Here is a 13,881-nt window from a genome sequence, read left to right as displayed (position 1 = left end):
TGACTTTTAGAACCTGCTGTGAAATAATGGTGTTTGCATGGTGCGAGGGGTGTGTGCAAAGAGGAAACAAGAAGAGTGAGCGCAGGGTGCAGTCTGAGACAAGGCTGTGGCTTCCCTCCCTATCTGTACCTTCAGTGCCCTGTTGGGAGCTATTGTAATATAGTCTTTTGTGCTGTTTAATAGTGCCCTGTGCAGTTTAGCCATTTGGGCGTAAGAGTTGAAGCAGGGAGTGGCCAGAGAAACAAACAAAATAAAAAAGACCACAAAAATAAGAGCATTCATGATTTTTGGAAAGTTAATCTGAGTCTCATGAAAAGGCAAGAGAACAGGAGAAAGAGAGAAAAGGAAGGCAACTGAATTCCTTCAATATATGTATCAGTGGGGAACATCTGGGTTGGGGGCTTATTTTGTGCTTTGTGTATAAGTGGGTTTTGATTGTGAATACCGTGTCATCTCCCCTAAGGAGTTTGGAGGAGCTCCATTAAATCATCAGTAGAGAACTCAAAGCTGTTCCCCGAATGTAAAAAGAAGTCCTGGCCTGCCCTCCCTCCCAGGGTTTGCTAGGAGGCCCGTGCTCCATCCCACAGCCGCCAGCACCAGAAACAACCCCCAGCCCCTGCTGAAGAGACGTGGGTGCATGTGTCTCAATGGAAATTTCACAGGGAGGAGCCCACTGCCCTGCCACAGCTCTGCACCGGTTGTCCCTGGAACCCTGCAGAGGCCACTGGCCCTGAACCACCCCACATCATCCTTGTTTATCCCTGCTTCACTCTGCTTTGCTGGGTTTTAGGACCGTGGAGGGCAAGGACCACATCTTATGGTAGGTTTGAGATTCGGCAACGAGGCTAACTTCACTGTGCTTCAGTTCTTACCACCTGTCAGACAGAGATAAGAGAACATACTGTGTTGTAGGAATGAATGTGTTCACGCATTCAAAGTATTTAGAATAATAAAGATTAGCAGGAATTGTTACTATAGCATTTTTTTCTCTCCAGAGTGGGTAGGACAGAATTAATTTTTTAAGTGATTAAAGGAATGAAAGACATTTCAAAATCAATGTGGACCCCAGCCAATACTGTGTGTCTTCTCCAGAGAAAGATCCATAAATGGAACATGGATTCAAAAGACTATGCTATATAGAAAATGGTCTGAAAAATAAGAGAAAAAAATACATCAAAAGAATAGGCACATCAGTGTGTCAGGGGACAGCCACGGAATCCTGAAGGAAGTTAAACTTCACGGATGTGACCTGCGCAGTAAGTAGCAAAGCCTTCCAAACTGCAGGGTCACTGCCTGGCATTCACTCCACAGGCTCTTCCACTGTGCATCCCAGTTCTTATGGATGCAACTTTATCACTATTGCACTTGAATTATATATGATGTGTGTTTTGTCACGTGCATCTTTTAATTTGCTTCCCACACCAAGGCATCCAAATCCCCTTTGCTATTCTTTCCACTCCCCCATGGCCTCTCTCTGTCCGGCCCTCATTTCCCATTAGTCTCCCTGGCGTTGCCAGCAGACCATTCCAAATCCTCCCAGGGCCCAGGACAAAGGCCGTGCCGATTTGGGGGAGAGCTGGCACTGGGAACTCTAACGGCACCGTCATCCTGTCCCAGCAGGATGGTGGTCGTTTCTCTCAGAGGACCAGAGGCAGAAAAGGGGAGGGGGGAGCAAAAGTAAGAAAAGAAAGACTGAAGACAGAAACAGAGAGAAGACAAAATAAGCCATTGAAATCCAAGAAGAAATGCATGAGTGAGATTTCTATCAGGAACCACAGTAGGGGGCTATGGGGTAAGAGTGGGGAGGGGAAAAAAAAACAAAAGAGCAAACGTGTGCGGGGTGGTAAAAGACAAACAACACAAAAGTCTTTTGCAGGCCAAATCAGGGAGGAAGGGGTGGGTAAAATTGATGGCTGAAAGGGGCTGAAAAGCAAGAACCGCTGGGGGGATCTCAGCAGGAATCCCTGGGCACCCTCCTGGCTCCACCCTGTCCCTGTGCAACTGTGAGCTTTCTTCCTCCTCCCTCTCCTTTCATCCCTCCAAATGCCCAAATTCCAGTGTTTCATAAAGGAGAGCAGCAGGTTGTGAGTCTGAGACAAGAAGTCCCAGAGAAGATGCGGGAGGAAAAAAAAATCCAAGCCTCCTGTGTGGCTTTTCAGAACCAAGCACACAACTGCTCCCCAGCCTCCCAGCCTGGTTTAGAAAGGGCCTTTAAGGAGAGAAAGGTGTTGCTGAGTGTGGAGACTGGGCATGGGCTCTCTCAGGACGCCTGTTCAGGGGGTGTCCTCCCGAGGAATGGGGGGCTGCTCACCATAAATATCCAATGAAGAGGGCCAAACAGAGGGGAGAGAAAGGACACAGGGGGTGAACAGGCCACATCCAATTTGCATCATGTGCCTCGAAAAGAAAGGGCCCCCTGATTTCTCGGAAGCCTTGTCATCAAAGGCATCTTTGAGTCAGGTCTTTGAATAGCTTTCAGGGTTTGTAAATCATATGAAGTCACAGGAAAGCCCTGAACCCAATTTTTTTTTAATTAACTAAAACTTGGAGAAATATTCAGCATTTGAGACTAGGAGGAGTGTCCCTCTTGATCTTTGGCACGGTATAATATTTTTCTTTTCTATTTACATGAATTCACACTGCTGAGGTTCATCCACTGCAAACTTGGTACTGATTTATAGACACACGCTGTTGTCTGAAATGTGTCCTCCGATTCCAGTCCCATGGGGCACCTTGGCAAAGGCTATTTTCCTTGTCTGACCAGGGGAATCTGAGACTCCATCATTATTTAATTAGGAGAGGCTATTTCCCCCAGCAGAGCTCACATTTGGAAGATGATTACAGAGCAGACAGAGGGCCAGCTCTTCCAAGTCCATATCCCTGACTCTGAGACAGTGGAATTTCAAGGGATTTCTATCATTTAAAAAAGATGAGAAGTTCTACAAACATGATTTTCAGTCCCCAAAGGCACAGGTTAATATAAATATTACCAGCCACTAAAAACATTAACACAAACAATAACAAAAATAGATGACTTGAACCTCTTAGCTCTTAAGGAACCTGGTAAATGAGGCTGATTAGGTCAAAAGATTTTACATCAATATTTCTGAATGAACAGAAATGGGACTGATAGTAAGCCTGAAATACACAATGCCTATCTGATTGATAAACAGTAATTTCAGTAAAAGCCAACTGTGATTTAGTTTCCATTATTTGACTGTAGGGCTAAAAGTTGAAAAATTGCCACTCGTGACAAGGGTGGGGACCCTTGAAGTGTGAGTGTCATATTTTGTTCTCAAGCAGAAGGAACCGCTTCCCTGTCTCCACAGCCTTCCTCTGGGTGAGGTGGGGAGGGGACAGGGTGTCTCCTGTGCGAACCACGTGCCTACGAGTGAAGTTGGGGTGATGGCGGGAATTGGGAGTTTTCTCCCATTGGCATAAATAGTAAACCGATGAGTATACAAAATCTAAGAAAAAGAACTGGAAAAACAAGCACCCTCCTCAAGGAATTAATAAGTCCCTTGGTGTCCTTTGGTTTTGACAGAGACAGCGTAGCCTGTGGCTCACCCTTTGCAGAAGACACTGGAGATGGAAGAGAAATCTGCTGAGTGTCAGAGTGCCAGGCTTTGGTCAAAGCTCTAAGACCAATGTGCCTGTAGGATTTCCTGCCAGGCAAAGCGTGTGGGTACCAACCTACACTTATGGTCGGGGACTCCAATGGAAGAAGTCGCAGGGGACTTAGAGAAATATCAGCTCATGCCTCATACTCGTGCTGCTCTGCTGGGGAGACTCAACTGAGGAGAGGGTCTTTGTTCTCCGTTTTAGTATAAGTCTCAAATGCCACATGGGACATATGCTAAAAAAGGGAGAACGTTGCAAAGAACTTGCAGAGTTAAAGAACTGTTGTTGCCAAGCAACCTTAGGACCCAAAACCAATGGAAATACAAAAGCAGAGCACCAGGAGGGTTCAGGCAGATCAGCAATTCAGGATACGGAGAAGGCGGGGTCACCACTTCCAGCTGGAGAGGATGAAGGGGAAGGGAATGTGGGAGATTCAACTTGGCAGCAAATTTAATATGCAGCTTCTTCTATCAAGCAGTGGGGTCTGTTCCCCTATCCCTCCAGTCAGGACCAGTTCTGTGACTTGTTTCAGTTTATAGAATGCTACAGAGATGATGCAGAACCTTTGGGATGTCTGGGAGCTATCCTTGTCTCCCACTGGAACCCTAGGACCACCATGCCATGAAGCAGCCTGAGATGGAAAACCAGGCACAGAGAAAGGCTCAGGTGACTGGGCCACTCCAGCTACCCCAGCTGAAATCCCCAAACATGTACCAGAATCCCTCTTTGGTACAGACTCAGTCAGAAGCACAGCTCACTGCAGCCTAGGGACATGACTGAGAGCAAGGGAGGCACCGACAGGTAACCGATACAGACTGGAATCCAGAACTGGGGGAAGTAAAGGGAGGAAGGGAGGGAGGAGAGATGGAGGGAGGGTCCCTAAGCTGTGTTATCACTCAAATGGGTGTCAGTGGCTTACCTAACCCCAGAGACGGCAGGTAAGCATTAAATAACCTAAGGATGCAAACAAGTACGCAGTCTTATTAGAGAAAGGAAAAACCAGGAATAAAGGATTGAAAATGACCAAGGAAATAAGTAGCATAGACGGTAGGTAGAAAATAGATAGGGGGGAGGGCAAGAATAGTATGGGAAATATAGAATCTATAGAACTTGAGACACGTTGTCATAAACTAATGGGGGGAATGGTGGGGGAGGGGTATGCAGGGTGGAGGGGAATGAAGGGGGGAATAGAACAACTGTAATGGCATAATCAATAAAATATATTTTTAAAAAAGAATTAAGAAAATAAAATAAATAAAGAAAAGAAAAGAAAAAGAAAATGACCAAGAAGACAACAAACAGGAGTAGCTGTAACTTGAGCTTGAGGTAATAAAGTAACAGTATAGATCTAAAGCTCACCCAAACTTCACGCAGTAGAAACTTTGAGATCATTTGTATCAAGGTGAGATAACCCTAGGAGCTTTCTTTGTGATTTTATGCCTTGTCTATGGGGCTGGGTTCTTACATTTAGTTCTGCTTCTCATACCTATGATTTAAAAAATATTTTTTATGTGGAGGAGGCAAGAAGATTTGAAGCCACCATGCTTTTGCAGGTCTTGCCCAGAGAGGAATGTTTTAATTGCGGGGATGCAATGGTCAGGGGAGTGGGAGGTGGGAATGATGCACAGCCTGGACCCAGCGCCAAGGAGACAGTGCTCACCTGTGCAGGCAGACTGTCCGCCACAGACGGGCCTGGGATCACCCATCCCCCAAACCTGCAAGGGGGACAGAAATCCTCTCCTGACCGTCAGCCCTCTTTAACACCCTTTGCTTTGCCAAAACCATTCTTCCTACCCCAATTCAAGCCAAGGGTTCAAGAAAACTCTTCATGGTGAGAAGGTATTAGGAGGTGAGTCTAATGTGACTGAGAGTCTAATACCTACCTTACGAGGCCTTTGCAGAGGCAGTGATGTGTGCCGTATAAGCATCTAGCATAGAACATGTGCTTTTGACAATGGTTTTGTGGCTTTGCAATAGGACTGAAGACATCTCTCCAACTGGTTTCAATGTAATTATGCCTCTGATGACATTTTTTTCCTTTAGCTTGCAATTGCTTGAAAACAGCAACTGCATTTTATTTTGAAAACAGTTACTGGTTTATTTATAAACCAGTGTGTGTACTGGTTTAGAACAGGTAGTTCCTATTAGGCACTCCCCAGATATCTGTGGAATGATTAATTGAATGAATGAATGAAATAGGACATTTGCTAAATTGAATACGAAGAAGAGCAAGAAGGAATGTGAATGTCTAGTAATACACTTTCTTTTGATAGCCTGAATTTGAATGTGAAGAAGGTTGGCCACAGGCTCACTGCTGGGGCTCATGGAAAATCTTCCAAGACCTTTGTCAGAGCTAGAGGCTACCCCACTCCCACTTTGAAAACCACGATACCACGCAGATTTTGTCCCCTTTATTGCTAGTCTTCATCCTAGAAACACTATAAACATGGGAAGCTATAAGGAATGGTCAGGATGTGATATTCATCACGTGTTCATGCCGCTGAAGGGCTACGAGAGGAAGATGCTGAAAATTACTGGTAGTTTCCAGCAAATGATAAAACCTAAAGTAGAAAGCTCAGTAGGAAGCCCCCCAGGAGGTGAGCATGGGCTGCTGCAGAGGACCCAAGACTTCCAGACGTTTCCAAGAAGAATAAAGTGTGTCTTGAGTTGAAAAGATAAAGGAAATTCAAACAGCAAGAAATAAAACAAACGAACAAATGAAACCAACCAAAGAAACAAAAAAACTAGAAAACTAGGAGGACAGAAAAAATAGTCTCATTAATCCTGAGAATGATTGCACAGATGTGGGTTTGGAATCGTTCATTCACTGCAATTAACTTCCCCAAACATAAAAGCTCTTCCCAAAATAATAAAGCACATCACACCAGGACACACTGGTTTTTGTCTTTTAAAAATAATTAATCATCCCCCAAATAATCTGCAAAGATCTTGATATGAAAATTACTTCTACTGATTGATTGGCTAGGATACCTATACGGTCAGGTGGCCTACCACCTCTTGGGGAGAGTCAGAGAGTGTTTCTACCGTCCCGAAGGTCGCCTGGGTGGAAGTCAACCTCGCTAATTCCATCTAGTTCATGGAGCAGTGATCCTTGGCTCACCGTGCCTACTCACCGTGGTCAAGGATATATTTCACAATCTCCCCGTTGCCGGTTTTAGCTGCGTGGTGAAGGAGTGAACAGTGGTCTGGTCCCTGAATTAGCAGGCTGCCTCCATTTTTATAGCTTTCTATTAGCTGAAAAAGAGACACACGAAAAGAAGCTCAGGCAGAGTCCAGAACAAGGAAAACGGCTCATGGGTGATGAAATAGGAACGATGAGGCAAACTGCCAATGTTTCTAGCCTCAGGAGACACAGAGCAAGGGCAGAGAGATGAAGTAACCTCCCTCGATTGCGTTATAACTCAAATAGATGGCCCATGTTTCACTAACTCCTGAGAGCATGTATAGGTGTTGAACAGGCCAAAGGAAATTGAAGTATACTGAATTACTTCTTTCTTTTTTAAATCTTTTCCTTTTCTGGGCACTGGTCCCTGTTCCAAGGGAGTGGAGGGTAGGGGAGAGAATAAAAGCTTTCCCATATTGGGTCTGCTTTTTCTTGAGTGAAGAATAATTAAAGCTATAGTCAGGATTAGTCTGGTGTCCGGTAGGTCACCCCCTTCCCGTTCTTTAGTTTTCCTTCAATCTGTGATGGACCTGGCTGCTAAATATGGAAGCTCCTTCTTCCCATGTGAGATCCCTGAACAGTGTCACAGCACTTACACACACACACGCACACACACACACACACACACACACACACGTACGTATGTGGGAGGCTCCCTCTTTACCCAGGTCTGCAGCCAGCCTGCATGCCTTCTGTGTGATGAAAAATGAAGAGATTCAGGGGACACAGTGGTAGAGACATAAAATACCTAAAATATGAGACCAGACCAGAAACAAACAAAGGAGAATTTGCAACCTGAGAACAAGAGAGCTAAATGAGAACATGGTCTAAGTTTATGAAATATTAAACATGATAGAAAGTGTAAATGGGCCCCTACTCTCCCCAGGGTGGTTTATCAGAACAAGAAGAACCTTCTGGAGCTTCTAAAAGGCAGTTTTAGGACCAATAAGAATCAAATGACCCAGCAGGTAAATAAGCAGAAGGAATGTGTCTACTATCCAGAATTTAGATGGCACAACATTGTTTAAAAAATCAAGCATTTCGTAAGGTCACAGGCAGTAACGTCATCGTTCATGCCCCCACTTGAATACAACCACAGCACCGCCTTGTGTCAGATGCCGGGGACACCAAGATGGAGACAACTCAGCCACTGGCCTCCCAGGTGTCACAGTCCATGGGGAACACAGATGTGGAAGGAATTACGCCGGAAGGGAGCGGACTATGACAGGCTGTCAGAGGAACCAGGAAGGCCTGAAGTAGGGGACGGAAAAGAGTCATGGACAACTTCCTAGGAAATAGATAAAAAAAAAAGAGTCGCTGAATGGAAGTAAGGACCCTATGGGGCCTTTCATCCCTAAACTGGGGCAGGAGGAAGAAGTGCCAATAGTTATCCACCAACACCTAAAAGAATCCTGTTCAGTTTCACTGCATTGTCTTATGGTGACAGTCCCTTTTCTTTGGGGAAGATGGCAAGGGATTCAGGCACAGCAGACTAGCACAGACACAATCCATCCGCTGCCCTGATTCTGCCTTTCTGTGGTGTTTTTAGACACTGAACATTAAGTGAGTCCATGGGCATCTTATGCAGCCCGATGTGTGGGAGCTACTCCAGGCAGCTTTCACACTGGGATGGCTCTGGGGTCCTCTGCTGCTTGGCACATGCTCCCTCTTTCTCATATACACACACAACCACTCACTGTGCTTTCCACATGGAATGGAAACATGAATGAAAATGGAAAAGAAAAGGAGAAGAAAATATGAGGAAAAAAACAACAACGACAACAAAAACACAACATCCTAAGCCCCCTATATGTCATCTCTCTGTAAATAAGGTTTTCTGGCTTTATTTCTAGCCATTTTGGAAATAATTGCAGCAGAGAATGAAATAAGACAAATGGCTGAATATAGTGATTTCCCATATTCCAAATAATCCCCATTAAGTTCAGAAATTGTGGGGATATCCCCACGGACCTGGGAAATTCATTGCCTAGACTAAAAGCACGTGCCAAATAAAATGAGGAGGTTTCGAATGTACAGTTTGTGAAATGTTCCAGCTTAGAAGCTCTGCGAGGGCAGGGATGGAATCTTACTCAAGCCTTTATCTCTCAGAATCTAATGCAGGCCATGCAGGGAGTACAGGTGGGAACTGGTTTAATCCACAGCTGGGGGGCAGCATGGGACTCCCAGGTGTTCTGCTTAGACAGCACATCTCTCTCGTGGGTGACAGTCCCCAGGAACACTGTGCCCACACAGGCACTGTTTGCAGGATCGTGTGTCTAGAGGTGGCTGCTGATCTAGATGCTGGCAACTGTCCCTGCAATTGGTGTCTGCTAGCGGCCTGTTGAAAACGCAGCACAGAGGTGCCTCAGAAGATAGTGCGTTCAAAGGTAGTGTGTCCCAGCTGTCGCTTAAGGCTTCTGTTTTCTGGGACTCTGGTGGCACCATCTTTCCCAAGCTGTGGAGGAAGGAACAGCCTCTGCTCCTATAACAGGGCTGATCAATCAGTGTGGCTTTTACTGGGGCAGATGGGCAGGGATGAGTCCCAAGGCCTGAAGAGGGCATGGGACCAAATATGGCCTTGAGCACGGTCACAGACTATATTATACTTTATAACAAATACTCGCATCTCCATTATGTTTAGCTCTTAAAAAACACAGACTAATTGTATGTTAATCAAATAGCTATCATTTTAGTCCTTTTATGTCACCGGAACAGTCTTTAGAGCTGTGCATGTCTTCTTACATGCAATCCTCACAAAGTGAAAAGAGAGAGGCAATATTATTATTACAGTTTATCGATGAAGAAACTGAGGCACGGAGAGAATTAAGTAATTTTCTGAAGTCACACACGCAGGGAACAGGAGAGCCCAGTGGGAGCCCAGGCAGTCTGGCTTCAGGGTCAGCATTTGCTCGAAAGGCAGCGGAGGCTGCATCCTTCCCCCTGAACCAAAATCCACCAGAAAACATCAGTGCACATTGAAAGGGTCAAGATGGATCAGACAGATGTTGGTCTTTAGGTTCACTGAGATCCCCAAAACACAAAACTGCAGTAATGTTGGAAGACACAGTCTCTGGCCTGAAGACTGTATTTCTGGTTGTTGTCCAGGTGGTTCTTTCAAGATGTGTTCACATCAAGACTTGTCTAAGATGAAGCCCTGAAACTTCCAATATCAACTTCTAGAGAACAGGTATCCTGGGCCCAGAGCGCACAGTATCCTGGGGACGTGTGGCCCGTTTTAACTAGCCATGACAAGCTGTGTGGTTCCATTACAGAAAACCTATGCTATTAGGAAGTGTGGAGATGCTGTGAGGACTCCTCTCACCCTCTCTGTTCAATCTTCAAGAGAGCGTCTGTCTTTCTACGGAGCCAGCACAGGCAGGGGCTTGATAAATGACATATGGGATCAGGAAAGTTTGATGCGAGATGATGTCAAGTTCTTAAAGGATTGCCAACAATGTTGGTAGGAAGATAGCTTACCTTCATGAGATCACCAGCTATTACAGCCTGCAAAATTGCTGTGAAAGACAAAAGAGAGGTGTCTCATTAGTAGAAGATCCTCTCATGGAAATATTACAAAGGGCTGGATTCATATTTTGCAGAAATGTCTACATTTGAGGCAGGAGGCAGGGAAGGAAAAGCACGCCAAGGGTCAGATCTTGGGACAGGCTCAAGCCTTCTCTTTAGCCCTTCCCAACCTGGGTACCTTTCCCCTGCATGTCTCTAGAGCCCACCAGAGCCCCCACTAGCCCAGGTACAGCAAAGAGAACATGAAATTTGGAGTCATACAGGTTGGGTTCAAATCTGGAATCACCTAACCCCTCTGAGCCTCAGTTCAACTGAAAAATACCAAGTCTAAACCTTTTAGGATTGCTGAAAGGATTAGTTAAATCATATACATGTTCCTATCTCATCCACTGATGCAGAGTAGGTGCCCGATCATGATCGGTTTTGTTCCCCTCCTTCCAGTCCCTTCCGCTTGGTCTGCGTGGGGTTCAAAAAATCACCAGTAATTTTGTCAGAAGGCTACTTGAAAATGGAGGCAGAAGGATGATGAAAGAATAGAAAAAAAAAAAAAGGAGAAGAGGAGAGAGGGGAGAATGTTCCCTTTCCACAACAAGTTATAAGCAACATACTCTTTCCATCTTGCTAAGGTGCCTGCATAATGCTTTGTATGTTTTCAGTGGTCAGGAGTCAGCTGTCAAACTGATTGCAGAGGGAGCAAAAAGAGGAAGGAGGAGAGAGATAAGAATAACAGAGAGGGAGTTAATAACATATTACATCAAAAGAATCTAAGAAAACGTGTCTCGTTCTTCAGTTGTGGATGGGGACACCACAACAGAGTAAAGTGACTCTCTTGGGCACTGAGTTGGTGGTGGCCCTGTCGTTGCCATCATCCAGGTCCCTGTGTGCAGTCCAGGCCTGTGGCCAGTGCCCTGGGTGAGCCCACTGTGCAGAGCTCCACTGGAGGCGAACAGAAAACCAGAGAAAATTGTCTTTTCAAGTTAAGAAGCTTACAGTGCTGTGAAAGGGCACTGGATCGGGGTCCTAATTCTAATCTCTGTGATGTACTACACACATCCACGTGAGAAGTCATTCAGTCTTCTGGAACTGGCTTTCTTATTTGTGAAATAAGCTTAACAGCTGTCCGGCTCATCTCTCTGTAGTAAGGATTAAAAAAAATGCTTTATAAATAGATATGTACTTAATGATATTACCAGAATGGGTAGCTTTCGGGACTTTTGTGACTGTGCATGAAAAAGACACATGAACACCTCAGAAGGAGCCTAGTGAGAGGGTAAGATCAGTGTGTAAAGTCGAGCAGACAAAGCTCTCTTAGTACCACGCCCACCCAAGGTGCAGGTGATGGAGCCAATGGGATGGGAAGGTGCTTAACTCCCAGCTGTAAAGCCTGTCTCAGAGGGAAGGGTGGGAGAGGCGGGAGAAGGTATTAGCCATTGCAGGTCTGGGAGGACAAATCCGATGGGACTTCTAAGCTACAGGATGTTCCCCTCACTGAAGTAGGAGACCCAGATTAGGAAAGAAATAGGGTAAAGGCAATCACCCAAGGGGGCAGTCAGTCGATAATGAGCTGAAACTCCAGCACACCAGTTCAAACCAGTGCAGTCTATGTTCTCAAGATCATACTAAACCCTTTCCCACAAATTAAAAGATAAGGCAGAGAGAAAAAAAGAATACAGGAGAGAGAAAAGAAAAATGAATTCGTTGACTTAAAGCACTCGTGTAATAAGATTGGTGCATATAAGTAATAAATCAAGACAATGAAGGAATTCCCTAGGACCGAGGCTATTTAAGAAGCTCTAAAAGTGAAAGAAAGGAAGGGGGGGGGGAGGAGCAGCAGCAGCCAGGGTGAAATTCATCAACTAACTCTAGAGTTTAAAAATGTTTCTTAGATAAAGGTACAGTCTAAGCCCGATCTTCCATGGTAAGTAGCAGTGATTAGCAAAGGAGGTGCAAAATTCTTGCAAAATAAAGGTGGAATGTGAACAAGGACATGGGAGTTAAGTGTCAAGGAGTCTGGGGGAGTGCGCAAAGAGCTTCGTATTCTCACAGCTGAGGAGGGGCGTGGTCTCGGCCAATGTGGTGCAGAGACTCGGGGGGGCCAAGCCAGTGAGTGGCATTTATGTTGAGAGAAGACACTCGGACTTTATCCTGAGGTCATGAGAAGCTATGGAGGAGTTAAAAGCACTTAAATGTTCTGAAGCACGCCACTATGATTCTGCTCCTCCCCCCACCTAGAAACAGAGTCATGACCTGCCCCAGCCCATGTGCTCCAGACTGCCAGTCTTTAGCCCCTGTCAGATTCCACTGCAGGCTCATTCACAAGCATGGTGATTTACGTTTGTTCATTTCCAACACCCTCCCAGCTTAGAGTCCACATGAACAGGTAGAAGATCATATAACAGAATCATAACCACAAATAATTTCCAATTGCACTGGAGATAGAAAGCATGAATATTTATTTTTAAGGCAAGCAATATACCCAGGGGTAGCTATTATGCAAACATTAGTAGGCACAAGGCCTACTTCTCTCTCTTGATTAATGTTCTTCCCCATGAGCACTGTTGTTTAAGATTTCCTCAGCACAAAGAGAGCTTGAATCCATTAGTCTTCAACTCCAGATAATAACTTTCTGAAGGATCAAGCTCAAAAACAAATAACGAGTTGTTATGATTACAGTATTATCCCTTATTATTTCTTGAGCTCTGAGCTTGCCTTCTTGTTTTTTCCAACAGTCCTCTACACTGAAGAAACAATGCCCCCACATGCAAAGCAGCAAAAGAAGTCAAATTGTTCCTGGGACAGAAGGTTAACTGAGGAGATGAGTAAATTCGTGGACAATTATATCACACAAACTTATGTACAGTTAGATGGAAAAGGAAGGGGGCAGAGAGCTGAGAGCTCTTGTTTTTAGCAATGAGAAGTTGAATCATGAGTTCCCATGGAATGGTTTGCCCTTCCTTCTGTTCTGTGCCTCCCGTTACATGGCTATCCAGTAAATATCACAGGACAGAAAACTGGAACTGAGAAGGAATCACTGTCTTCTTCTCAGCCTCTGTTTCTGAGGCCTGGATTCCCAAGAGTAGGGACGCCCTCAGACCCCCATCATGCACGGGAGAGAGAAATGGCTCCCTCCCACCTGAAATCAGTGTGGGTCCCAAACAGTCCACGGGGCCGCTGGCCAGCCGTCTGCTTCTGCCTTGCCAAACCCTGTTGAAGATGTGGGAATACAGCTACAAAATAAACTCCATCCTCTCAGGAAACTGACATTTGGGCAAGAAGTCCAAATGAGAAAGGGATGTATTGCAACTGAATCTAGAATCCGACTGCCTGTGTTTACACCCTGTGAGCACCGTTAACTAGCTGGGACCTTGGGCAGTGACCAAGATTCAGCTCTCTTATTAGGGAAACGAAGGTAAAATCAGTTCTTTGGAGCCTCTGCCTTGCAAATGAGCTCAAGGAACACAGAATCTGACCATTAGTCTTCTGTGTGGACCACCTGGGAATGCTGGTGTTGGGAACCGTTACACAGAGAGAAAAGCATTCTGCATCTGCAA

The 13,881-nt window shown here is 45.3% G+C and overlaps 1 protein-coding gene across 1 annotated transcript in view; it reads right to left on the bottom strand.

The window, feature by feature from the left end:
- DGKI (diacylglycerol kinase iota) overlaps positions 1 to 13,881 on the bottom strand; it is a 309,526-nt gene that overhangs the window by 10,477 nt on the left and 285,168 nt on the right. The window contains exons 30-31 of the mRNA XM_053657112.1: positions 10,283 to 10,320; positions 6,756 to 6,876 (exon numbers count right to left, since the gene is read on the bottom strand). Of these exons, the coding sequence (XP_053513087.1) occupies positions 6,756 to 6,876; positions 10,283 to 10,320 (159 nt within the window). The remainder of the gene's footprint in view (positions 1 to 6,755; positions 6,877 to 10,282; positions 10,321 to 13,881) is intronic.

Source organism: Artibeus jamaicensis, unplaced genomic scaffold, assembly GCF_021234435.1.
Source record: "Artibeus jamaicensis isolate MK-2021 breed Jamaican fruit bat unplaced genomic scaffold, CSHL_Jam_final scaffold_3307, whole genome shotgun sequence".
Lineage (NCBI taxonomy): Eukaryota > Metazoa > Chordata > Mammalia > Chiroptera > Phyllostomidae > Artibeus > Artibeus jamaicensis.
Note: the sequence above shows the minus strand (reverse complement) of the source record. Positions and strands in the feature narration are given on the sequence as shown.